The sequence below is a fragment of the Poromitra crassiceps genome (genome assembly GCF_964638095.1).
Source record: "Poromitra crassiceps genome assembly, chromosome: 11".
NCBI lineage: Eukaryota > Metazoa > Chordata > Actinopteri > Beryciformes > Melamphaidae > Poromitra > Poromitra crassiceps.
The window spans coordinates 23,048,657-23,076,156 of NC_139643.1; the positions used below are offsets into that span (position 1 = coordinate 23,048,657).

Consider the following 27,500-nt stretch of genomic DNA (forward strand, 5'->3'; position numbering starts at 1 on the left):
AAACACGAGTGCTTGTAATAAAGTCATGCACATCGTACTGTTGAAGCTATGAGTCATCTCAACACATTAGCTGACAAAACACAATGTTTTTTCAACACACAATCCCATCTGTGTTTTTCAAACATTGACAGATGAATTTGAGGTAGAAAATACTTTTTTTTTTTTTTTTTACAATTAAACTCAATATATAGAGTGCTGCATGAATGAGTTGTAAAACCCAGAAGTTAGCATCGCCTGGGTGCCTGGTTTCGAAATCAATGGTTTATTTTGCATTTACGCTTGAAAAATCAGAAAAGTGGTGTTCATTTGTGAAGCTGATCTTGTTGAACACAAAGGTCTCACCTTCATAGACTCGTATTAACCACAGACCTGATTTCAGGCATCTAACCAAAACCCCCATACAAATAACCCATAGACTTCCAGACGAGGTAAGCCAGCACCATGCTCCAGTAAGGTCCAGGTTGGTGGTCCTCTCTCACTGCATGTTTCTCTTCAGATACATTGTGCTGCTGTCTGTCAGCTCCAGCCTGCCATGCTCTGACAGTGATCCAGCCACCTGAGATGCTCGGGCCCCTGGTCTGATGTCCCTGAGGGCCCCATGGCCACACCGACAACAAGGAACACAACACATGTCTGTGTTGAAAGAAAGCAGTTGAAATACTTCCGCTGGGCACTGATACGATGTTGGTATTAGGGTGGTGTGTATCGTATTGATAGGGAGAGCGTTATTATAACAATATATCAAAGTGAAGAAAACACACAGCGTAAACTATCGGTGAGGTGCTGGTGGTGCTGCTGGTCACGGGCACAAATCCATTGAGAAAGATGAAACCCGCACACTCTGGCTCAGATGCAAAGATTTAATAGACAAGACAACGTTTCAGCCTGGTGGCCTTTGTCAAGTCGTAGGAGTTATAATGTCATATCTTTGCATCTGAGCCAGAGTGTGTGTGGTTTCATCTGTTTCAATTATAACAGTATAAAACATAGCGGAGGAGAGGAGAGGGAAGAGGAGGGGAGGGGAGGGGAGGGGAAGGGAGGGGAGGGGAGGAGAGTGGAGGAGAAGGGAGGGGTAGGAGAGGGGAGGGGGGAGCAGAGTGGAGGAGAGGAGAGGGAAGAGGAGGGGAGGAGAGGGGAGGGGAGCAGAGTGGAGAAGGGATGGGTAGGTGAGGGGAGGGGGGAGCAGAGTGGAGGAGAGGAGAGGGAAGAGGAGGAGAGGAGAGGAGGGGAGAGGAGAGGGGAGGAGAGGGGAGGGGAGGGGAGGGGAGGAGAGGAGAGGGGAGGGGAGGGGAGGGGAGGAGAGGGGAGGGGAGGAGAAGGAAGAGGAGGGGAGGAGAGTAGAGGAGAGGGGAGGAGAGGGGAGGGGAGGAGAGGGGAGGGGAGGGGAGGAGAGGGGAGGGGAGGAGAAGGAAGAGGAGGGGAGGAGAGGAGAGGGGAGGGGAGGGGAGGGAAGAGGAGGGGAGGAGAGGAGAGGAGAGGAGAGGGGAGGAGAGGGGAGGGGAGGGGAGGAGAGGGGAGGGGAGGGGAGGAGAAGGAAGAGGAGGGGAGGAGAGGGGAGGAGACGAGAGGAGAGGAAGGAAAGGGGAGGGATAGGAGAGTGGAGGAGAGGAGACAACAGAACAGAAACTTTACTGCACACACTTTCTCCATTGCTCTCCTTCCTAGGATGCAAACAGACCTATTCAGCACCTTCAGGGCACCTGTGCTGGGGAGGGGGCGGGGCTGTGCGGAGGGAGGGGAGGGGCTGTGCGGAGGGAGGGGGAGGGCTGTGCTGGGGAGGGGCTGTGCGGGGGAGGCGGAGGGGCTGTGCTGGGGAGCGGGGGGGGGGGGGGGGGGGGGGGCTGTGCGGGGGGGGGGGGGGGAGGGGCTGTGCGGGGGAGGGGCGGGGCTGTGCTGGGGAGCGGGGGGGGGGGGATGTGCGGGGGAGGGGGCAGGTGTGTATCATTGATCACCTCTTGTAGCTTTTGACTCAAAATAAGTATCAGAACATTGACTTGATAGATACTGTAGCTGCAGTCTTATGAGACAGAGGAGGAGCTGCAGCACTAAAGTGCTCTGCTCATGCAGGAGCAGCTGACTGTTTAAACTAACAGTAGCTGCAGCAGACATTTACCATCCACATCTACTGTACCATGCACCCAGTGCAGCAGAGATTGCATTTGTAAATACTCACTGGTTTCCAAAAGAAACCCTAAACCAGCGTAGAAATAGTATAGTATGATCAAATAGTATTTGTTGGAATCAGTTCAGTCAGTGAATAATAATTCCCCACCATCGTAGGCTACAACAAGAGCCAGTATCAATTCACAAAGATGGAAACTAACTGAAACAGTATGCAAGATTTTACTGTTCCCATTCTCCTGTAAAACCTGCTTCATTTTAGACATGTTTATACAAACATGCTGATGTGGGCGTCAAGCAAAAAAAAAAGAGAAAGAAGACAATTGTAGTGAGTGGAGCAGCTGCAGGGTGTACATGCTGAGGACATCACAGATTAAAGCATGTTCTCTTTGGGACTAGGGGTGGGAAACTCACGATACGATACTATCACGATACTTGGCCCACGATAACGATGGTATCACGATACAGCGATTCTGCGATAATCGATACATTGCAAGAAATGTCATCTACGATACCTCACGTTAAAGAGGGAATTATGTGTATTTATTGACTGAATTGACATGAAACAATTCACTGCAGACTGCATAGTGCCTCTTTAACTTGTCCACCACTCCACGTGTGAAGTTAAAGAGGATATGACACATTTGATCATGTGACTTCATGTGCATGTCACCTCAGACAAGACAGGACACAGCTTTCAAGTCTGAAATGTACCTCGATTTGCTAGAAAGACTTTTCAGCTTTTCGCCAACTAGGGCGCCGCTAGATGATGTCACTAGGTTTGACTGTACAGTAGTAAGGATTTTGATTGTTTTGATGAATCAAAAGAACCACAATCCAAGTCAGAAACACAACAGGATGTGCTGTGAGCCTGTTAGAATTCAAAATCCTTACTACCAACACTTAACTAGCCTGTACTCCACTGTACTGTACAGTCACCCTAGGTGCACCCAATCAGCCTAACGACCCCAACACCAGGCCCCTCCCTGCAAGACAGAGCCATGAGAGTGGGAGGGTCATCATCACAAAAGCTCAAATCTTATCAGATGAGGGACCCTGGGACAAAATCTTTCATTTGTCTCAGTTTTGGGGTCCTTGACGTGAACTACTGATCGAGACAAGCTGCTGTAGACAAATAAAATCTGTGAATTCTTGGATGGCATTTCCCTTCAATCTTTATTTACTCACAATATATTTGGAATGTTTGATCTTACTTATATAGTAAAAAAATACATGCGCACAAAAGTATAGCTATCCCAGTAGCACTCCACTTGCCCTAACCCTTCATCGGGTGTCTTTCATATTGCTCCGTCTTTGATGCTAAAGCCAGAGACAGGTGTCAGCGGTGTCAGACGCAGAGGACACAGGAGACACGCGGCTGCTTTCTACTTCAGCATCAAAGAGACAACAGAGGAATGTGTCAGCAGGAGGCAACAAACAGCTACATAGAAGAAGAAAGACAATCTTAAGACACATGAGAGAGAGAGATTCAATACATTGTCATTAACATTGTATAGAATATTGACTGCAAATATGTATGACTCTGTAAATGGCATAATGTCACCTATGACTCGACGGCGACATACAAAATATACTCTATATGGGCGTCTGGCACAGTAGCTTCCCTGCCTACCAAAATGAGGGTCGCAGGTTTTAACCCCCCGTCCATACAGGCACAATTGGCCGTGTCTGTGGGTGGGAAGCTGCATTAAGGGTATGTGTCCTGGTTGCTGCTGCACTAGTGCTTCCTCTGGTTGGTCAGTGGGCCTGTTCGGGGGTGAGGGGAACTGGGGGGGATAGCGTGATCCTAGCATGCGCTACGTCCTGCCAGGCGAAAAGAAGCGACTGCACATGTATCGGAGGAAGCACGTGCTAATCTACAACTTCCCCCAGACCAGCAGAGGGGGAGGAGCAATGACCGGGACAGCAGGGGGAATTGGCCAAGTACAATTGGGGAGAAAATGGGAGCAAAATACGAAAAACCTTCATGAATAAATAAATTATTATTAATAATAATAATAATAATACTAATAATAATTAATAACTAGAAATATCACACGGTTCGCTCACTCATTTCTAGGGTGGCGACTCTGGAGACGTTGCGCCATGGGCGCACTTTTCTTTTTTTTTGGCTGTGACCAAACTCACGCCAACTCATGCGTGCCGCGCGCCTGTGTCCCTTCTGCGGTCTTCCGCGTTGCGCGGCAGGAGGACCAAACGTCCAGGTCCAGGTCTTCCATCCTCTTGTGGTCTGGAAGCTCGGGCTCGAGCTGGTCCGTATTGTACAGTAGGTTCAGGCTTGACTGTGAGCAGCAGTCTGATCGCTGATTGTAGCCAGACTTTCTGCTAACAACTGGTACTTTTTTAATGGCAGACATACATTTACTGTAACTCTCAATTGATGTTTAACTGTCCCATTTGTTTTGAAGTGGGCACTTAAAAAGGTCATGAACCGATCACCGACGACCTATTTAGTGGAGGATTTATGATCCGAGCGGCCGATCGATCGGTGCAGCCATTGTGTTGTGTAAAAAGGGAGAGAGAGAGAGAGAGAGAGAGAAGGTGGCACTTTAAACACAGAGTCACTGTGGAAACGCAGCTGGAGATTTAGGGGCTGGAACAGCAGAGTGGAAGAAGAGGAACTGTGCAGAGCGATGAGATGTCAAGCCTTCCAGCATGGAGGGACATTGTGAGGGACGGGTCAAATAAGATGGCCGGTGAAAGTAAAAAACTGATAGAGAGAGAGAGAGAGACAGAGATAAAGGAGAGAAATAGAGACAGAGAGAGAGAGAGAGAGAGAGAGGGGGACAGAGATAAAGAGAAATGGAGAGAGAGTGAGAGGAGAGAGAAAGTGTGTGGGCAGGGAGCAGAGTAGCTGTTCACTCCAGCAGCACTGAGTCGATATCAGTGACTTCCCCCTCACGACCTCTGAGGCTCTGAGCTGGCAGTTTGGGGCTAATCGCCTTTATCTATAGCCCAGCATGGAACTGACACTATAACACATCTCAGCACCATGACTCACTGACCTCCACTCTCCACTCAGGTTAAACAACTCTCCTCCTCTGAGTCTAACTCAGGTAAAACAACTCTCCTCCTCTGACTCTGACTCAGGTAAAACAACTCTCCTCTGAGTCTGACTCAGGTAAAACAACTCTCCTCCTCTGAGTCTAACTCAGGTAAAACAACTCTCCTCCTCTGAGTCTAACTCAGGTAAAACAACTCTCCTCCTCTGACTCTAACTCAGGTAAAACAACTCTCCTCCTCTGACTCTGACTGAGGTAAAACAACTCTCCTCCTCTGACTCTGACTCAGGTAAAACAACTCTCCTCCTCTGACTCTGACTCAGGTAAAACAACTCTCCTCTGACTCTGACTCAGGTAAAACAACTCTCCTCCTCTGAGTCTAACTCAGGTAAAACAACTCTCCTCCTCTGAGTCTGACTCAGGTAAAACAACTCTCCTCTGACTCTGACTCAGGTAAAACAACTCTCCTCCTCTGAGTCTAACTCAGGTAAAACAACTCTCCTCCTCTGAGTCTAACTCAGGTAAAACAACTCTCCTCCTCTGAGTCTAACTCAGGTAAAACAACTCTCCTCTGACTCTAACTCAGGTAAAACAACTCTCCTCCTCTGAGTCTAACTCAGGTAAAACAACTCTCCTCCTCTGACTCTAACTCAGGTAAAACAACTCTCCTCCTCTGAGTCTAACTCAGGTAAAACAACTCTCCTCCTCTGAGTCTAACTCAGGTAAAACAACTCTCCTCCTCTGAGTCTAACTCAGGTAAAACAACTCTCCTCCTCTGAGTCTAACTCAGGTAAAACAACTCTCCTCCTCTGAGTCTAACTCAGGTAAAACAACTCTCCTCCTCTGAGTCTGACTCAGGTAAAACAACTCTTTCCTTTGATCAAGGCTGTGAGTGGCCTGGCGGCGGTTGGTTAACCAAATTACAAGATGCTTGTTTGATGTATTTCCAGTCAACGTTGATGTAGTAGTGATATTACCAGAGGAGAGCTGTGTCTTAATTGGAAAAGTATTACAATTTCAAAACAAGGTGTTGGCGAGGCCGAGCAGCAATAAATCACAAGCCTTCAACAAATGGGATAATGCCTTTTTTGGCTTCTTGCACGCTTCACTGTATCTGTTTCCCTGGCTGAATCTCCTCCTGTTCTTTTAAGGTGCTGGGATCCTCTGGTGTTTAGTTAGTAGGTGTGTTGGCTTTGTGCTCAACTGGAAAAATGGTTACTTTCAAATCTCTGGGAAAGTGTGAAGGATGTCAGAGCACAAAGGTCATCCTGTATTCCCTCTTAAAAGTCTTCTTCACCTTCTAGTCTGGTCAGCTGAGAGAAGTTGGAACGTTTGGCGCTCCTCCTGAGCCGTCAACACTACAGCCAATTGGATTTGCGTGCTGCTTCCGCTGGTTTCCCTACAGATGTGATTTCATTTCACAAACAATGGTTTCGTCTGGCGCACAATGCGTTGATTACAGCCATTCAAAGCTTCCCACTTCCCACGAGGGGAATAAACATTTCAGAGATGATGCTTGGAAAACAATTGCATCCATTGTTGTGGTTGACGGTGAAGTAATTTTATGATTGAGAGGTTGTTTTTTTGGTCTGTTTATTTTGCAGCTCTTTTAATTGGTCCATGTGATTGCGGGGGTAAACATGAGCGCTTTCATCTTTTGCATCATGCTCAGTGGGAATCAAACCCTGGGCCGTGAAGTGCCTTGCTCTGCCCATGACGCCACGCAGGATGACACTTCTGAATCATATTCATATTCATAGAACTACCAGAATAGCCCGTGGTCACGTGACACATGAGTGGTCACCTGACATCTGAGTGGGTGTAGTGTCCTCCACAAGATGTGGATCAATCAGGCTTGATTGATTGTGGGTGTGGCCTATTATCTTGACCCTGACACGCCCCTCGCTGCATCATCTGACCACAGAGCAGCCCACTGGAGATGTCCCTGTCATCGCAGCATCTGTGTCTGGCGCAATGTGTGTGTGTGTGTGTGTGTGTGTGTGTGTGTGCGTGCCTGTGCTGTAAGTGACAAGAGAAAAGACAAGAGCAACAATTTGGTGTGGTGGCAGGAATCACTTGTTGTCCTGTGTAGCTAACTAGTACTGTATCTCTCTCTCTCACACTCCCACACACACACACACACACACACACACACACACACACACACACACACACACACACACAGTTGTCTATCCCAGACCTAGCCTTGCAGAGTAGCCCCTGTTTGTTTGGCTGTGTCCAACCTGTCACGCTCACATGCCATGCACTGCTGTCTGACACGCACAAATGAACACATCTCATCTGTGCTGCTGCTGCTCTCTACACACAGATGAAGGAGGGAGGAGGGAGGAGGGAGGGAGGGGAGGAGAGAGGGAGGGGAGGGGGGAGGAGGGAGGAGGGAGGAGAGAGGAGGGAGGGAGGGAGGGAGGGAGAGAGGAGGGAGGGAGGAGGGAGGGAGGAGGGAGGGAGAGAGGGAGGGAGGAGGGAGGGAGGGAGGGAGGGAGGGAGGAGGGAGGGAGGGGGGAGGGGGGGAGGGAGGGAGGGAGGAGGAGGGAGGGAGGGAGGGAGGGAGGGAGGGAGGGAGGAGGGAGGGAGGGAGGGAGGAGGAGGGAGGGAGGGAGGGAGGGAGGAAGGAGGGAGGAGGGAGGGAAGGAGGGAGGGAGGGAGGGAGGGAGGGAAGAAGAGAGAGACAGTGTTAAAGCAGATGGGAGTCCAGAGAGCGTTGGGGGTTTTGGCCCTCGCGTCAATCAGTCTTTAGACACCAGGGACTCTGATGCTGCTGCTGGGGCTTAAAACTGTCCTCGCCTATAACACAGCTCCAGTCAAACACAATGCTACAGCACACACACACACACACACACACACACACACACACACACACACACACACACACACAGTAGCACAGAGCAGCATGCTACAGCAGCCATGGGATTGGTTGCTATGGTTTTAAAACGTAGTGTGGTGTAAAACGCTCAGACAGCTTGAGTGACGTGAAGGACTGCACGTGTGTTTTGTACGAGCGTAGTGTAAATAAGCACTTTAACACGTAAAATTATCTTCAAGATGGTGTCTACTGTAAGAGGCTGTGCTGCGTCATAAAGGCACAATGTAACACTTCATTGGGTATCTTCTCCATACAGTAACATGAAGCCTACCTTCAGTCTGAAAAGTGGAAGTGACTCACACAGATGTCCTCTGAATAGGCAAAGTGTCTGCACACCCTGTACATATATATAGTACAGTACAGTAGGGGTGGGAATCACCAGATGCCCACGATACGATACTAAAACGATACTTGAGTCACGATACAATAGTATTGCGATATTTCGATATGCTAGTATTGCGATATATTGAATATTGCGGTATTTCGATATATTGTGATTTCTTACTTTTTCAACTGCAAATGATGTCCCCAAAGGAAAACTTTGCCAACATCTGGTTTATATAAGATCAATTCTGTTCATCTGACTTCAACCATTTTATTGCAGCAACATTGTCAAGTAGACAGAATCAATTGAAAAAGCAATTGATTCTATCATTCTAGTACGGTGATAGCAAACAGTTTATTTGCACATTATATCATAAAATATTGATACTTGGCGTCCAAATATCGATACAATATCATCAGGTAAAATATCGCGATACTATGGTGTATCGATCCCCCCCCCCACCCCTACAGTACAGTAATAGCACAGCCTTAATAGGGGGATAACAAATTAAACAACGTGCCTAAGGCTAAATCAGCTTCTCTGCTCAGCCTGGCTCTTACATCGATGTTTGGGGAGAAAAAGAGGTGTTGCACTTTAATTAGACTGGCCTGGCCAGTGAAATGACCATGTCACAGAGGGGAGATGAACATGCAGCGATGAGATGTGACTGAGACACCAAAAGAGAGACAGAAGAGAAAAAAGATGGAAGAGAGAGAGAGAGAGAGAGAGAGAGAGAGAGAGAGACAGAGAGACAGAGACAGAGAGAGAGAGAGAGAGAGACAGAGAGACAGAGACAGAGAGAGAGAGAGAGAGAGGGAAGCAGTCAGACAGAGAGTGGGTATGGATGCTTCTGCTTCCAGGAATAGCAGATGCTTGTGCTCAGCATGGAGCTTGGAGCTGTGGGAGGAGTTTAGTTTGGTGCTCAGCATGGAGCTTGGAGCTGTGGGAGGAGTTTAGTTTGGTGCTCAGCATGGAGCTTGGAGCTGTGGGAGGAGTTTAGTTTGGTGCTCAGCATGGAGCTTGGAGCTGTGGGAGGAGTTTAGTTTGGTGCTCAGCATGGAGCTTGGAGCTGTGGGAGGAGTTTAGTTTGGTGCTCAGCATGGAGCTTGGAGCTGTGGGAGGAGTTTAGTTTGGTGCTCAGCATGGAGCTTGGAGCTGTGGGAGGAGTTTAGTTTGGTGCTCAGCATGGAGCTTGGAGCGGTGGGAGGAGTTTAGTTTGGTGCTCAGCATGGAGCTTGGAGCTGTGGGAGGAGTTTAGTTTGGTGCTCAGCATGGAGCTTGGAGCTGTGGGAGGAGTTTAGTTTGGTGCTCAGCATGGAGCTTGGAGCTGTGGGAGGAGTTTAGTTTGGTGCTCAGCATGGAGCTTGGAGCTGTGGGAGGAGTTTAGTTTGGTGCTCAGCATGGAGCTTGGAGCTGTGGGAGGAGTTTAGTTTGGTGCTCAGCATGGAGCTTGGAGCTGTGGGAGGAGTTTAGTTTGGTGCTCAGCATGGAGCTTGGAGCTGTGGGAGGAGTTTAGTTTGGTGCTCAGCATGGAGCTTGGAGCTGTGGGAGGAGTTTAGTTTGGTGCTCAGCATGGAGCTTGGAGCTGTGGGAGGAGTTTAGTTTGGTGCTCAGCATGGAGCTTGGAGCTGTGGGAGGAGTTTAGTTTGGTGCTCAGCATGGAGCTTGGAGCTGTGGGAGGAGTTTAGTTTGGTGCTCAGCATGGAGCTTGGAGCTGTGGGAGGAGTTTAGTTTGGTGCTCAGCATGGAGCTTGGAGCTGTGGGAGGAGTTTAGTTTGGTGGTCAGCATGGAGCTTGGAGCTGTGGGAGGAGTTTAGTTTGGTGGTCAGCATGGAGCTTGGAGCTGTGGGAGGAGTTTAGTTTGGTGCTCAGCATGGAGCTTGGAGCTGTGGGAGGAGTTTAGTTTGGTGCTCAGCATGGAGCTTGGAGCTGTGGGAGGAGTTTAGTTTGGTGCTCAGCATGGAGCTTGGAGCTGTGGGAGGAGTTTAGTTTGGTGCTCAGCATGGAGCTTGGAGCTGTGGGAGGAGTTTAGTTTGGTGCTCAGCATGGAGCTTGGAGCTGTGGGAGGAGTTTAGTTTGGGCATTCCTGTGGTCGTCTCGCTGCTTTTCAGAGGTTAAGAACCACTATCTCTTTATGTCCCGACTGACGCACAGCTCAACCCAGCTGGAGGACTGGAGAGAGAGACAGACAGACAGACAGACAGACAGACAGACAGACAGACAGACAGACAGACAGATAGATAGATAGATAGATAGATAGATAGATAGATAGTAGGGGTGGGGGAAAAAATCGATTCACCTAAGTATCGCGATTTTTAATGTCACGATTTTTTGGATCGATCTTTTATTCCAGAATCGATAATCGCAAATAAATAAAAAATAATAATAATAATTTTTTTTTTTTTGGTGCTTGCAGTCAGGCCACTCACTGAACAGCAGGCCAGGCGCCGCCTACTGGTTTACTAGTGGTTTTATTACTTTATTAGTTAGTCTGAAGTAATAATTACACTTCAGGGTTAAAGTGGGTGCATCTCATTGTAAAATTGGACTTCAAACGGGCCAAATCTGGCTTCAAACGGCCCAAATTTCACACGCGTTGGCCCATATCGGCCTGGCCTGCTTGGTATCTAATGCCCGGCCTGAATTATGATCCCAGTCCGCCCCTGTTTTTAACTATATCGCCCAGCCCTACTCATGATATATAATATACAGTCTCTAGTGTATGATTCAACTTTTCCCATGTTCTAATCTAGTGTAAAAAAGCAAACAAACTGAAAAAAGAAAAGAAAAAAATAAACAAAAATCGCAATAAATCGTAATATCGAATCGCAATAATCGTAGAATCGCAATACTTAAGAATCGCAATATAAATCGAATCGGCACCCAAGAATCGTGATAGTATCGAATCGGGAGATAAGTGAATCGCCACAGCCCTAATAGATAGATAGATAGATAGATAGATAGATAGATAGACAGACAGACAGACAGACATAAATATAGAGAGACAGATAGATAGATAGATAAATAGATAGATAGATAGATAGATAGACAGACAGACAGAAAGATAGAGAGACAGACAGATAGATAGATAGATAGATAGATAGATAGATAGACAGACAGACAGACAGAAAGATAGAGATACAGACAGATAGATAGATATATAGATAGATAGATAGATAGACAGATAGACAGAGCCCAACAGAGAGATAAAGATCAAAGAGAGAGAAAGAGCAAATAAGAAATGACAAGCGCCATAAAAGGGCAGAGGCGGCGGTGGGCGGTTCGAGGGGGTGTGTGGGGGGGAGGAGTCTGGGGCGTGGAGGCGGGGCTGGAGTGTCTTCGCTCACGCCCCGCCCCCTCTGGCAGTTTGTTGAAACAGAGCCGTGGGATAGGCCTGCTCTGATGTCCGGGCAGCTTGTGTCAACACTGGGCCTCGGAGAGTCATTAGGGATAATGCTGAGTGGCTGGGCCTCTGTGCTGCGGAACAGGTGGTCCCAGGGTCACTACACCACCCCTCCCTCCCCCCCTCCCTCCCTCCAGCCCCCCTCAGCCTTCCTCATGCCCCCCCTCCCTATCCCCCGACACACATGGGAAAGGTTATTTGGACAATTGGTGGTGATTAGCTCTTGATTTGGCTCTCTCTCTCTCTCTCTCTCTCTCTCTCTGTGTGTGTTTGATCAGGGGGGTGGCACGCAGGGGAACGCCAGTGGGACCGTGGGTGCAGCTGTGGCCCCCCGGCCACGGCTGGAAGCGGGTGAGGAGAAGCAGAAGGAGATGGAGATGAGAGAGAAGGAGGCAGTGGGTTTGTAGAGAGAGGAGGGGGAAGGCGGGGGGGCTTTAGGGGGGTTTAGGGACCTCTCGGGTCCTTTCCATCTCAGCACTTTGAGTTATGGATTGGGGCTGCTGGCAGAGAAAACGTGAGCTGCTTTGCTCCTGTTATTGCAGGTGTGGGCCCGGAGTCGCCCCTCATAAAAGAGGGTGGGTGGGGGGGGGGAGAAGAAAAACGAGAAAGCTGTTTCTTTCTTCCTGCCTGCTTTCTTTCTTTCTGCCTTTTCTGTCTTTGCTCCAACAACCTGCCTTCCTCTCTCTCTCCCTCTCCTGGAGGCTGGATTCCACACGGGAAGAAATGCGGGTGCTGCCTGACCGCTCGCTGGCTGCTGAGATGGATCATAAACTGGGTTCTGCCCAGGAGGGCTTTTTGGGGCTGGGTTTGGCTCAGACGGCTGGGTTGGATGGGACCGGCGCTGCATGGCTCTTTGGGTTGGATGGGGTAGGGTTGGTGTTGGGGTTGGGGGTTGGCCCAGTGCCTCAACCTGGCTGGCCGGGCCAAGGCATTTTTCTCACGGTAACGGCTGTTCTGTTCTATCATCCATCCATCTATCCACATCCATCTAGCCAGTCAGCCAGCCAGCCAGCCAGCCAGCCAGCCAGCCAGCCAGCCAGGCAAGCAGGCAGGCAGGCCTCTCACTATCTGGGTGTTGAGCCAACAACCCCCCCTCTCCACTCGTCTGGCCTCTCCTCCAGGCCCATATATCAAGACTGACGGCTGCGGAGAACCCAGCATCCAGCCAGCTGAATAAAACAGAGATTAAGCACCCACCCAAATCCATTTAATTGCTCATCCAACAGCTCTGGGCGTGTAACTCCAACCACTGTGAGAACTTTGTTGTTGTACGCTCTTTACTTTTCGCCCTCAGTGATCATAGAGACGGAGTTTGATGGAGTTTGGTTGGACAGGAAATAAAAAACCTTGCTTGGTCTTGCTAACTCAAGTAATTGCATATTCAATTGTTTTTAACTGCGTGTTTGTGTATCTGCGTACATGTGTGCGTGTGTGTGTTTGTGTATCTGCGTACATGCGTGTGTGTGTGTGTGTGTGTGTGTGTGTGTGTGTGTGTGTGTGTGTACATGCATGCGTGTGTGTTTGTGTCTCTGCGTGCGTACATGCGTGCCTGTGTGTGTGTGTGCGTGCGTGCGTGCGTGCGTGTGTGTGTGTGTGTGTACATGCGTGCGTGTGTATGCAGGAAGTGTAAATTGTGTGGGGAGGCCTTGGAGAGACTTGCTGAAAGCCTTGCAGGATCTTGGCAATAGAGCCGTAGAGTTCACCAGCGAGGGGTTACGACCACAGTAGAAGGTATTTATTATTTGGCGTTCCCTGACATCTTTCGGGCGGCGTGCAACAGCCTCCAATCAGCAGCTACGATACTGTATGGCCGGGTGTCAAGAATGCGTCAGTGTGGCGGCAGCGTGTTTGCCTTTGAGATAGGGGGTGAGCCGGGGCTGTGAGAGCGTGTGACCCTACAAACCCCTGGCCCAGGAAGCAGCTCCCAATGCTCTCACTACCAGCACTCACAAGGACCTCTTGGAGGGAAGGAGACTGCGCGCGCACACGCGCACACACACACGCACGCACACGCACACACACACACGCATGCACGCACAAACATGCACGCACACACACACACACACGCACACACACACACACACGCACACGCACGCACGCACGTGCACACACACGCGCACACACTCACGCGCGTGCAATGCATGTGCACTCACACGCACGCACTACTACTACTGATGAGGGAAAATAGGTTAGGCAGCTACTGTGATTGAAATCCGACAGGTTATTATAGTGCCATAACACTACAGTGCCCTAACACTACAGTGCCCTAACACTACAGTGCCCTAACACTACAGTGCCCTAACACTACAGTGCCCTAACACAATAGTGCCCTAACACAATAGTGCCCTAACACAATAGTGCCCTAACACTACAGTGCCCTAACACAATAGTGCCCTAACACAATAGTGCCCTAACACAATAGTGCCCTAACACTACAGTGCCCTAACACAATAGTGCCCTAACACTACAGTGCCCTAACACAATAGTGCCCTAACACTACAGTGCCCTAACACAATAGTGCCCTAACACTACAGTGCCCTAACACAATAGTGCCCTAACACTATAGTGCCCTAACACTACAGTGCCCTAACACAATAGTGCCCTAACACAATAGTGCCCTAACACTACAGTGCCCTAACACAATAGTGCTCTAACACAATAGTGCTCTAACACAATAGTGCCCTAACACTACAGTGCCCTAACACAATAGTGCCCTAACACAATAGTGCCCTAACACAATAGTGCTCTAACACAATAGTGCCCTAACACTACAGTGCCCTAACACTACAGTGCCCTAACACAATAGTGCCCTAACACAATAGTGCTCTAACACAATAGTGCCCTAACACTACAGTGCCCTAACACTACAGTGCCCTAACACAATAGTGCTCTAACACAATAGTGCTCTAACACAATAGTGCTCTAACACAATAGTGCCCTAACACTACAGTGCCCTAACACTACAGTGCCCTAACACAATAGTGCTCTAACACAATAGTGCCCTAACACAATAGTGCTCTAACACAATAGTGCTCTAACACAATAGTGCCCTAACACTACAGTGCCCTAACACAATAGTGCCCTAACACAATAGTGCCCTAACACAATAGTGCTCTAACACAATAGTGATCTAACACAATAGTGCCCTAACACTACAGTGCCCTAACACAATAGTGCCATAACACAATAGTGCTCTAACACAATAGTGCTCTAACACAATAGTGATCTAACACAATAGTGATCTAACACAATAGTGATCTAACACAATAGTGCCCTAACACTACAGTGCCCTAACACAATAGTGCTCTAACACAATAGTGCCCTAACACTACAGTGCCCTAACACAATAGTGCCCTAACACTACAGTGCCCTAACACAATAGTGCCCTAACACAATAGTGCTCTAACACAATAGTGCTCTAACACTACAGTGCCCTAACACTACAGTGCCCTAACACAATAGTGCCCTAACACTACAGTGCCCTAACACAATAGTGCCCTAACACAATAGTGCTCTAACACAATAGTGCTCTAACACTACAATACTCTAACACTACAGTGCCCTAACACAATAGTGCTCTAACACAATAGTGCTCTAACACAATAGTGCCCTAACACTACAGTGCCCTAACACAATAGTGCCCTAACACAATAGTGCCCTAACACAATAGTGCTCTAACACTACAGTACTCTAACACTACAGTGGCACATTTGGAGAGGGTTTACATTGAAGACGGAGTCTCCCCGGGGAGAGCTGACCTGGCTGGGGGCCAGGGGAGGAGGGGCCAGAGGGGAGGAGGCACTGGGTGCTGTGGGGCGGGACACCCGAGGGAGACCCAGGGCGCCGCAGACTGCAGCACGGTCACATGACCTTTTGGAGAACGCTGCCGCCCGTCTGCCACTGAAACACAGCCTGGCTAATTAAAGTTTCAGTGGCATTGGATTTTCACTGGCACAGCACACCTCGGGCAACCTTGGGGGCTCTTAGGCAGGCGATACATACTGGGGGAAGGAGGGTGGGAGAGAGACATGAGAAGAGGGAGAGAGAGAGATAGAGAGAGAGAGAGATCGAGAGAGAGCATAAGAAATAGAGAGGGAATGTGGAAGCACTGCAGGCAGTTGAGCAAGGGGACAGCCACTAGAGGACAGCAAGGCAGATCCTAGAAATAACAGACAAAGTCAGCAGCTTTTCCGTGACACAGTGAAATAAATAAATAAATTGTGATGCAAATGTAAACTCCTGAACGCACACTCCCGTCCCGGCTGGCTCTTTTACATAAGCTCTGACATGATTTGCCCTTCCAAATAATCCCGCTCAAAAAAGAAAATCAAGATCATTCTGTATGCAATTGGAAATGAAATTGAAACTGTCCAGCTCTGTATAACAGGGGAAGGGGGGGGGGGGGATGTGAGAGCTATGTGAGAGCTATGCAACGTCTAAGACGCTGAGTGCTTTTCCAAATCTTATCGGGGGGCCGCCTCTCTGAGCTAATGGAATTTTGATGGGTCAGTATCAGGAATAAATGCTCGACTTATGACATGGCTACCGGGAGCATTACCAAAATGCACTGGACAGCGTGTTCCCGTCTCCAAAGGATCAGTGAGTAATTGGCGGCGTTTGACCGGGACATTTCTGGAAATATGGCCAAGGAAAGGTTATGCAAGCAGACAGACTCGCTCAGGGCCTGCATCTCACAAGCTGCCCGCCTCGTGTCCAGTAATGATCTTGACCCCCTTTTCACCGGTTTAGAAGCGAAAGGGCCTAATGGAGCTGAACAAAGCTGCTTGTGTGTGTGTGTGTGTGTGTGTGTGTGTGTGTGTATGTGTGTGTGTGTGTGTGTGTGTGTGTGTGTGTGTGTGTGTGTGAGAGAGAGAGAAAGTCAGTGTGTCTCTGTGTTACTGTTACAGCTTGATGAGGTCTTGGTCTGTGATTCCTGGGGGAGGTGGTCCAATCTAGGCTTTATTAGGCCTTATTGAGCTGTGTGCAGGTATGTGTGTATGTGTGTGTGTGTGTGTGTGTGCGTGCGTGTGTGTGTGTGTGTGTGTGTGTGCGTGCGTGTGTGTGTATGTGTATGTGTGTGTGTGTGTGTGTGTGTGTGTGTACGTGTGTGTGTGTTCTCTATCAAGAAGCTTTATGAGTACCTTTGTGTGTGTGTCTCTAAATACACTCAGTTGGTAGCAGTTTTATGGGGTGTGCAAGGTATGGTACATGGATCTGGATGCCTTTCATTTTTTCCATGCCTGTAATTATTATTGTTGTGCTCTATATCTAGATTATATACCTAGGTTCTATATCTAGATTCTATACCTAGGTTCTATACATCAGTTCTATACCTAGGTTCTATACCTAGATTATATACCTAGGTTCTATACCTAGATTCTATACCTAGGTTCTATACCTCAGTTCTATACCTAGGTTCTATACCTAGATTATATACCTAGGTTCTATACCTAGATTCTATACCTAGGTTCTATACCTCAGTTCTATACCTAGGTTCTATACCTAGATTCTATCCCTCGGTTCACATTTCCTCGCTGACTGTGCAGAGCTTTACTACCGCATAAGATATCATATGTATATAACCCCACCTAACTGCCACAATGATGATTCTGGAGTCTAAGGTTGTCTGCATTTCTGTCGAATAAATATGTATTGTAGAAAGTGTCCTGTGTGTTTCTGCCACATACACACGAATGCATCTGTATGTTGATTGGGTTTCCTGCATACACATTTGTACTTTACTGTATATAAGGATCTGCAGGCTCTATGGATCTTCTTCTTTTTTTAGAAGAAGAAAGATGATATAGGAGGTTTGGTTCAGTGAGTGATTGATTACTCACACAGAGAAAGACACACAGCAGAATGAGCCAGCTGTTGGCTGGCCAGCTCACCACCACACGCGGCCAGATGGAGCAGCGTGGATTGACACTTGACTTGGCTGCCAGCTTCATGGTTAGGAGCTACGTTACAGCCAACGTCTTGATCGTTTCCAAACACAGACATTGCTTTTCAAAAGGCCTGACATGGAGCAGAGCACAAAGTGCCACAGTCCATGTATGTTGAGTCATTGTAACAGAATGTTTCCAGTGTGCCAGCAGCACAGCACAGTCTTGTCAGCTTCCTCTCGTTCAGCTTTTAGGCTGCGTAAAACAATTTCCCTCCACATGAAACATCGATATAATTTTTTCAAGAAATTCAGAAATTGTTTCCATTAAATATGTATAAAACAGAATTCTGATTTTGTTACTCTATGTAATAACATTGAGAATGGATTAGCCTTTCCATGGCATCATGATCTTTTGTTACTACAGACAGCTATGATGTACCATGGAAAATATCAGCTTAGTTTCTACAAATTGATTTCAAGTTTCTAACAAACAAATACAAGTAGCTTACTATTAACATTATGCGTTTAGTGAAATATATAGAAGGAAAACATTTCATTACATTTAATTCATTGGTGCTGGATTAGATTTAAAGGAGAATTTTCGGTATTTTCCAACCTGGATCCTATTTTCATATATTCATGTATAACTAAGTCATGTGAACAGAAATCGTTGAAATTGATGCAGTATTGACTAAGGTCGCTTCAGTTGGCAGCCATTTTCCCCACATGCCCCTACTGCACTAAACAAGCCACAGGATCCCATTGTTCCAAAGGTTTTAGGTTCAGATTATTCCAAAAAATAATTTCCTTCACAGTAACAAGACAGATGAGGAGTAACACACACACACACACACACACACACACACACACACACACACACACACACTCACTCACTCACTCACTCACTCACTCACTCACTCACTCACTCACTCACTCACTCACACACACACACACACACACACACACACACACACACACACACACACACACACACACACACACACACACACTGCATATTAGAGAATACTATAAAGTTTTATATATTCAACTGGGAGACGAGGACAGAGATGAGGAGAGGAGATGAAGAAGTGAGGAGAGAGAGAGTCAGCAACAGATAAGAGAGACAATATATGTCTCTCTACAGTCGGCTGTTCAAAGAGCTTGCTTCAATGAGACCTATGGTACAGTATGTAGTATGTTCACGTCAAAGTGCACCAGACGGATGCATTTAGCCGTTGGAATCAAATAAAATCAAAATCCCAAGGGGACAATGTGAATAATAATGACATCTTAACGTCCCTGGTTGACGAGACTTTCACACGTGACAAGACAAAGCATATCCACACAACCATCCATGTTATTTCTGCATGTCTTGTGCGTGCGTCTCTCTACTGATGTCACTCTGGTGGCTGCCGCTCCGCGACAGACAGCTGGCAGAGAAGCGTTGCGTGTCAAATGTTTCTGCTGTTTATCAAAGCACAGCAGGTTTGCTGTAGCTCAGGCTGTCATTTTAATAACGCTTTTTATCAGCTGATCATGCCACGACCAAAATGGATGCAGAAACATCTTATTTGACTCACAATATAGATGTTGAAAAAGAGATATAGGGGAAAGTAAGGCCTTGTGATCTACACTCTACATAATCTGGATGCAATCTGGACATACTGTGCATAATGAAAAATATAGGTGTGAAAAAACAATCACTCACCAAACACATTGCTCGGTGCAAGAATGTGTTGGTGTGTATATGGTGTGTGTGGGTGTGTATATGGTGTGTGTGTGTGTGTGTGTGTGTGTGTGTGTGTGTGTGTGTGTGTGTGTGTATGTGTTGGTGTGTGTGTGTGTGTGTGTGTACGGTTCCCCCTGTACTCACGGTTGGCAGAGCTTGATGAGGTCCTGGTCGGTGGTCCCGGGGGGCAGGCCTCGGATATACAGGTTGGTTTTACTCAGCTGCTCCGCCCCTCCCTGGCTGCAGCTGTTGGTGCTGGGGCTGGGAGGAGCCATGGGATGAGGGGGTGGAGCATAGGGCTGCTGGGAAAAGATGGGAGAGGAGGAGAGAAAAGATCAACTATTGTGAATATCTCGGATTTGGAAAAAGTATTTATTTGTGGCGAAAAAACATTGTGAATATCTTATATCTAAGGCGGATCGCTCGGAAGAGGATTCACTATCTTTGAGCAAGGAATAAGTTGGATGTAACAACTTGATTTTAAAGACAGAGGAGGACGATTTGAGGAAAGGAGCAGGAAAAAAACTCATCGGTGCTTTTGAGAGAGATGGCCGACACACTGCCAATCAAACTAATACGATTGCAACTTTTTTTGAGTACATGTAGATTGCACAGGGCTGCTGCAAGACAGAGAGAAGAGATGGGGTCACAATGTAATGAAAACCTATTCTACCCGTCAGCAGATATTAATTTACAGAAAACAAACTTTTTTCATTAAACTTCAGTGGGATATAATAGGAAATCATCGTGTCAATGCGAGAGATTCTCCATGGGAATTAAGATTATTTGTAGGGCTTCCCCGGTGCCTGTAACAGATTTAAACGATGCCAACTTCCTGCTTTCTATTCATACCCCCCAAAAGCAATTTCATTATACTCAAAACCAATTTACACCTCTGAGGGTGTGATGTTGATGCAGCCGTCCTCTCTATAGCCCGTTCCTGAAACATCTCTATATGAGCATCCTTGTTTTCTCTCAATATCCTTCCCTCATTTCCAAAGTGTATTCAAAGCATATTAAATGTCTCATTCTCCCCCCTTTCTCCTCCCTCCCTCCCCCTCTGCCTCCCCCCCTCCTCCTGCTGTTGTGTTGTTAGTGTGGATTTATGGTCTAGGAGTCAGGGCCCCCCACTCACAGGCCCATTTATATCTCTATTGCACGGACGCTGCGCATAGTGACAGAGAGAGAGAACCAGGCCCTGTGGGCATGGAGGGAGAGAGGGAGGGAGGAGGGGGGGAGAGAGAGAGAGGACGATGCACACTGCTATAAGTGAGTGATGGATGGAAGAGTGGAGAGGAAAAAATTGTGAGGGAGAGAGAGAGAGAGAGAGAGAGCGAGAGAGAGAGAGAGAGAGAGAGAGGGACATGACTAAATGGCACCACCAGCTCCAGTTAACCACGTTAACCCCTTCGCCTCCCCAGAGAGAGCCTCTCCAAGACCTCCTACCATGAGGTAAACACAGACACACACACACACACACGCATACCCACTCAAAACACACGCGCACACGCACAAAGACACTCACACCCACTGAAAACACACACGCGCACACACACCATTAGCCTCCTCCATATACCGCCCCTCGCGTTAGCAGCGGCTGGTGAAGCATGGCTGATTTGATGCGCTATTTTGGAGTGTGTGTGTGTGTGTGTGTGTGGCGTGCCAGCGTGTCGCCTCCCACCCCTCATACACAAAGAGGCGGGGTCCCTGGAGCGTGACGAGGGAGCCACGTCCATCAATGGACGGCCAATTACCACGCTGAGCTAACTGGAACTGATGGGCCGCCACTCGCTGTGTGTTTGAGTGCCGGACACACACCATGCACTCACACACACACACACACACTCCTGCAAACACGTGCATATAAACACAATGCATACACATACAAATACACACGCAAATCATTTAGAAACACCTATTTGCACACAGAAGTCAATGCAGGCATACAGTACACACTGAAACTTCACAACACACAAATGCACGCACGTGCACACACTAACACACACATACATAAACACACGTCGCAGACTGCACAATTTTGAAAACGACTATTTCACATAGAAGTCCTACTCATACTGTAGACAGACAGACAGAGAGACAGACATACAGACAGACAGAGAGACAGAGAGACAGACAGACAGACAGAGAGATACACAGACAGACAGAGAGACAGATAGACAGACAGAGAGACAGACACACAGACAGACTGTAGACAGACAGACAGACAGACAGACTATAGACAGACAGACAGACAGACAGACAGACTATAGACAGACAGACAGACAGACAGACAGACTATAGACAGACAGACAGACAGACAGACAGACAGACAGACAGACAGACTATAGACAGACAGACAGACAGACAGACAGACTATAGACAGACAGTCAGACAGACAGACAGACAGACAGACTATAGACAGACAGACAGACAGACAGACAGACAGACAGACAGACAGACAGACTATAGACAGACAGTCAGACAGACAGACAGACAGACAGACAGACAGACAGACAGACTATAGACAGACAGACAGACAGACAGACAGACAGACAAACAGACAGACAGACTATAGACAGACAGACAGACAGACAGACAGACTATAGACAGACAGACAGACAGACAGACAGACAGACAGACAGACAGACTGTAGACAGACAGACAGACTATAGACAGACAGACAGACAGACAGACAGACAGACAGACAGACAGACAGACAGACAGACAGACACACACCACCACCACTCTCCTCTGGCAGCTTGTGCATGGCAGAGGCACACTGGGGCACCCTGCCTGCACAGAGTGGTGTGAACAGAGCAGAACCACCCTCCTCTGGTCGTCCATGTTTCCGGTCCTCCACGCTGTGGTAGCACGGAGGAATCTTAAGCTCTTGAGTGCTGCTCCCTCTCCCTCTGTGAGAGCTATTTTCTGCCATTGACAGTCTCTGGCACGCACACACAGATGCACTTTCAAGCCTCCACCACCAGGTTGTTACAATCACCTTCCCCTCCTCTCTATTTGTCCCCCCCTCGTCCACCGTACTCCACATGATACACACTATACACACACTATACACACACTATACACACTATACTTAACTATACACACACTATACACACTATACTTAAAGTACTGTCTGTGTGACACACCATTTACATGCAAATTATCCTGCACAAACTAGAGGTAGTGCACATAGTGGGGGCCTGCACTGAAGGTTAATTGAAAGCCTCTCTCTCTCTCTCTCTCTCTCTCTCTCTCTCTCTCTCTCTCTCTCTCTCTCTCTCTCTCTCTCCCCTCAGTAATACTCAGCCCTGCTCCTCCTCCTCCTCCTCCTCCTCCAGACTTGGCTTGCATCCTGGGCTTTGGAATTCATGTCCCGCCCTATCGATTTGCTTTCATTTTTTAAGGTCAGAAGCTGAAATCTTACACAATGAGGCATGGAGGGTCAGAAGCAGCCCATTACTTACAGTGCCGGGCGAGAGACAGAGACGGAGAGGGAGAGAGGGAGGTTATCCAAGGGAAAAGAAAACTAGAGATATGCCGGAAGAGTCCCCCGGGATGAGGAATGGGAAGGACGAAGGTCTCTGAGGAATGCTGACTGCCTGTGTGTGGGCGGGGCTCTGTGCCTTCAAGGGTGGATTTGTATATAAGGCCGCTGTGTGGCCTCGCCCGTAGCTCGGCCTCGCCCGTAGCTCGGCCTCGCCTGCCCTATTGGCACGTGTGTGTGTGCGTGTGTGTGTGTTGCTCACTATGTTATTGCATCAGTGATGTCACAATGCCTCCTTGTCTGTGTGTGTGTGTGTGTGTGTGTGTGCCCCATTATGATATCAGTGATGATGACATCATCAGTGTGTGTCCCCCTATGACATCACTGATCAGTCTTGCCACAATGCCTCCTTGTGTGTGTGCGCCCTTATGACATCATTTTTGACATCATCACTGATGATGACATCACATCATTAGCTAATCAGCCTAATTAGAGAATCCAGCTCCGTCAGGTCACCCTGAAGGTTTACACACCCTGAAGGTTTCAGCCCGATCGCACCTAAAACAGCATAGCTGTGGCCGAACACACAACTTGAAATCAAACAAACAAACATCGCCCACATACTCAATTTTATATACGGTATATGGATAGGTAAAAGTACATATATACTGTAGGTCAGGAGGTTATAATGTCATAAAGTATATATAGTGTAGGTCAGGAGGTTTGCACTCTGGAGGTGAGGCTTGCTAGAAGCTAAGCTGTAGCTGCGTAGCAGCAGCAAAATGCACAAGGAACAATTGAAATAGTCTGCACACAAAAATCACAAGAGGCCCTGGATCCAAACACAATCCTATGTAAATAAATCATGTCTTTCTGTATCGAAGGTGCATTGTGTGTGTGTGTGTGTGTGTGTGTGTGTGTGTGTGTGTGTGTGTGTGTGTGTGTGTGTGTTAGTCCTGCACGATTAATCTAATCACAATTGCAATGTCATAACCGCAAAAGTGTGCGATTTTTTTTTTTTTTTTCACGTCCTTTTGAGTGTGTGTGTGTGTGTGTGTGAGCCTCCTCTAAACTAACGTTACACGCGACGCAGCAAACACACGTTTCTCTGCCATCACACTGGGCATCAACACTAGCGGGAGACTTCTCCTATGCACTCCCGCAAATAAGTAATGTTATGCGCAGCAAGGTTCACAAACATCTAACATCTTACCAAGAGGGAGAAAGAGAACATCCATGATCGCTAACAGCTAGCTATGCTAATAACTAGCTCGCCGTTCAGAAACACATGTAAACAGCCGTGTGATTAGTGAGAAAGTCAGTAAAGTAAGGAGAGAGCTGCAGGTGCTTATGCAGAACTAGTGCACGTTTAAGTGCACAGTCGGTAATGACCCGCTGTGATGAAGAATATAGCGAGATTACAAGGTTGATAGCAGAGAAAACACTGTTGCAGCTGCCTGCAGCAGCACCTCCAGGCTTAAGCTAGCTAGCCTGTCACATGATTCCTTCATGGTCCCTCGATAAAGTCTGCAGATGCACGTTACCTCGCCTCTCTCTCAAGAAGCGTCACGTGAGTGTGGCGTTTAAGGCCATCTGTCGTTTTATTTTTTTGTAAAGATAATTTAATTTCAAATTGTTTTATTTTTTTAGTTTTAATATATTTTAAATTGTAACATATTTCATGTATTTTAGTCTGTGATATGTGAAACCGTGGTATTTTTGTCCAAGGTTATCATACCGGCAAAAACTCATGCCGGCACATCCCTAGATACCATTTGTTTATTATATCGCAATCACAATCGCAAATCACAATATTGTCCACCCTAATCACTAATCGCACCTTTCCCCCAAATCGTGCAGCACTAGTGTGTGTGTACGTGTGCACGTGTGTGTGCATGGGAGATACGTGGGCATGCGTGGGAGAGAAAAATAGTGTGCATACAATTGGCTGTTGTTTGAACACGCACGCACACACACACACACACACACACACACACACAGAATGGCCAAAAATGCTCTCCGCGGCTGCCCCCCCCCCCCCCTTTTTTGGGGGTCTCCCCCTAGACTTCCTGTGTCCTCTGCTCGCCCCGCTGGAGGTTAATAACTGGGCTTGTTGCTGTGTGTGACTGTGCTGTTTAACCTCAGCCTGTCAGCCATCAGGCTTCTCAAATATATCATAAATACAGGCCTCACATGTCCGCCTGACACAGAGTGAATGCAGCACTTGACAGAGGGTATTTCAGCAAGAGAGGGGAGGGAGAGAGAGAAACCAGAGAGAGAGAAGGAAGGAAGGAGCTGGAGAAATGGAGAAGAGGAGAGAGGAGGAGAGAAACTGGGAGTATGACACTTCTAAAACCTCCAGGTGGTAAATGAGAACCCCCCCCCCCCCCCTCCTCCCCTCCCCTCCCCAGCTACAGAGGCATGCTGGGGGATTTCAATTTGCCGCGTCAAGTTTTCGACGGGCGGAATGCTTCTTTACACAGGCCCAATTTAGTGAGGCAGCCATGCTGGGGTTCACAGCCTCTGTGACATGCCAGAGAATGTTTATGAGTGTATTAAGTGCGGGTGATAAATCTATCACACGCTATATAGGCTGAGGGTATACAGCACCGTGCTGTATATTCACACACACACACCCACACAAGGACAACACACACATGTGTTTGGGTCTGCAGCTGGTCTGTTCTGTCAGCACGAGTAATGATAAGAGCTAAGAATATGCTGTGTGAGTCAATGTGTGCATGCAGCTATACCTGCACTGCACACAGGGATTCCTCGTGTGTGTGTGTGCAAACCTCTTTATAATAGCGTGCATACTGCCATGTTTAAGAACCATTGTTGGATCAAACCATCACAAATAAAATGTAGAGAAAAACACATTTTGATTACGCCCCCATTCCAGGAATGTTCCATGTGTGGATGAACCTGGAAAGTTGGCTTTTCCAGGTTGATCATATCTTTACATAAGGCAGTCCCTTCTGTATGTAACTACACATTTGGCTCACATGCACTGTTTTGCTTTTGTTTCTGCAAAATATGCATTTATTATCAAGTAGTGTAGAGTATGCACTGTCTCATTTTTCAAAACTCGCGATGAAGGAAGTGGGAAGCTTGACTTTTTGCATCCTTAAAGGGACACTCCGTCGATTTTCAATGATGATTTATTTTGCACATAATCTGACACATATCTGAAAATTATAAACAGTTTTGCAGACATTCATTTAGTTTGACAGATATTGAGCTTTCATTTGAGTGAAGTTGTGGACCAGTGATGTCATTCATGCACAAATGACATCCCTGGTCCACAACTTCACTCAAATCAACTCTCAATAACTGTCAAACTAAATGAATGACTGCAAAACTGTTTATAATTTTCTGATATACTACTGATTCTGTAATGATACAAAGCTGGTTGAAAATTGGTGGAGTGTTCCTTTAAGAAAAGGGGAAACATGCTATGAGAGTTACATGAAGAAGAGAGAGGAGGGCAGTCACAGTAGTAATTGGTATGACAGCAGAGCTGTAGCACTGTGCAGGCCGGGCCGGGGCCTGGGCAGGCCTGTGACTGGGCCTGGGCAGGTCTGTGACTGGGCCTGGGCAGGTCTGTGACTGGGCAGGCCGGGCCGGGGCCTGGGCAGGCCTGTGACTGGGCCTGGGCAGGCCGGGCCGGGGCCTGGGCAGGCCTGTGACTGGGCCTGGGCAGGCCGGGCCGGGGCCTGGGCAGGCCTGTGACTGGGCCTGGGCAGGCCAGGCCGGGGCCTGGGCAGGCCTGTGACTGGGCCTGGGCAGGCCTGTGACTGGGCCTGGGCAGGCCTGTGACTGGGCCTGGGCAGGCCAGGCCGGGGCCTGGGCAGGCCTGTGACTGGGCCTGGGCAGGCCTGTGACTGGGCCTGGGCAGGCCTGTGACTGGGCATGGGCAGGCCTGTGACTGGGCCTGGGCAGGCCTGTGACTGGGCATGGGCAGGCCTGTGACTGGGCCTGGGCAGGCCTGTGACTGGGCCTGGGCAGGCCGGGCCGGGGCCTGGGCAGGCCTGTGACTGGGCCTGGGCAGGCTGGGCCGGGGCCTGGGCAGGCCTGTGACTGGCTGTGCTAATTGGCTGTGATTTATAGGAGAGGCCATGGCAGCCAGGGAGAGCTAGCTCAACCCTGGCACGGAGCCAGCCACAGACATGCTGTCAATATCACCAAACAAAAGCCCACAAGGCCCGCCCCCCCCCCCCACCCCACCCAGCCCCAGACCAACGCTGTTCTGAGATCAGCTGTCACACTGCATGCAGTGCATATGTGTGTGTGTATTTGTGTGTGTATTTCTGTCTGTGCTTGTGCATGCATGTTTGCTTCCAACAACTCACTCCAGGGGAAGAAAAAAAAATGAAATTGAAGCAAAAATAAATAAATAAATAAATAAATATATACGTATATATATATATATATATATATATATATATATATATATATATATATATATATATACACTGTATATATATATATATACACACACTGTAAAGAAAAAACTCCCAGCTCATCCTTCATTAATTCATGCTGGCAAAACCTCTGCAAAGACTCTTAAAGGCGAGCATAGTCCCTGAGGCATCCCTCCCCAACTGCCGGAGCTAACAGCTAACAGCTCGCTCGGCGGTC

General features: G+C 48.0%; 1 protein-coding gene across 1 annotated transcript in view; it reads right to left on the reverse strand.

The window, feature by feature from the left end:
- The window catches only part of LOC310784904 (uncharacterized protein), a gene marked incomplete at both ends in the record, with an annotated part of 287,352 nt that overhangs the window by 44,124 nt on the left and 215,728 nt on the right, over positions 1-27,500 (reverse strand). The window contains one exon of the mRNA XM_083645934.1: positions 19,517-19,674. Coding sequence (XP_083502060.1) covers positions 19,517-19,674 — 158 coding nt within the window. The remainder of the gene's footprint in view (positions 1-19,516; positions 19,675-27,500) is intronic.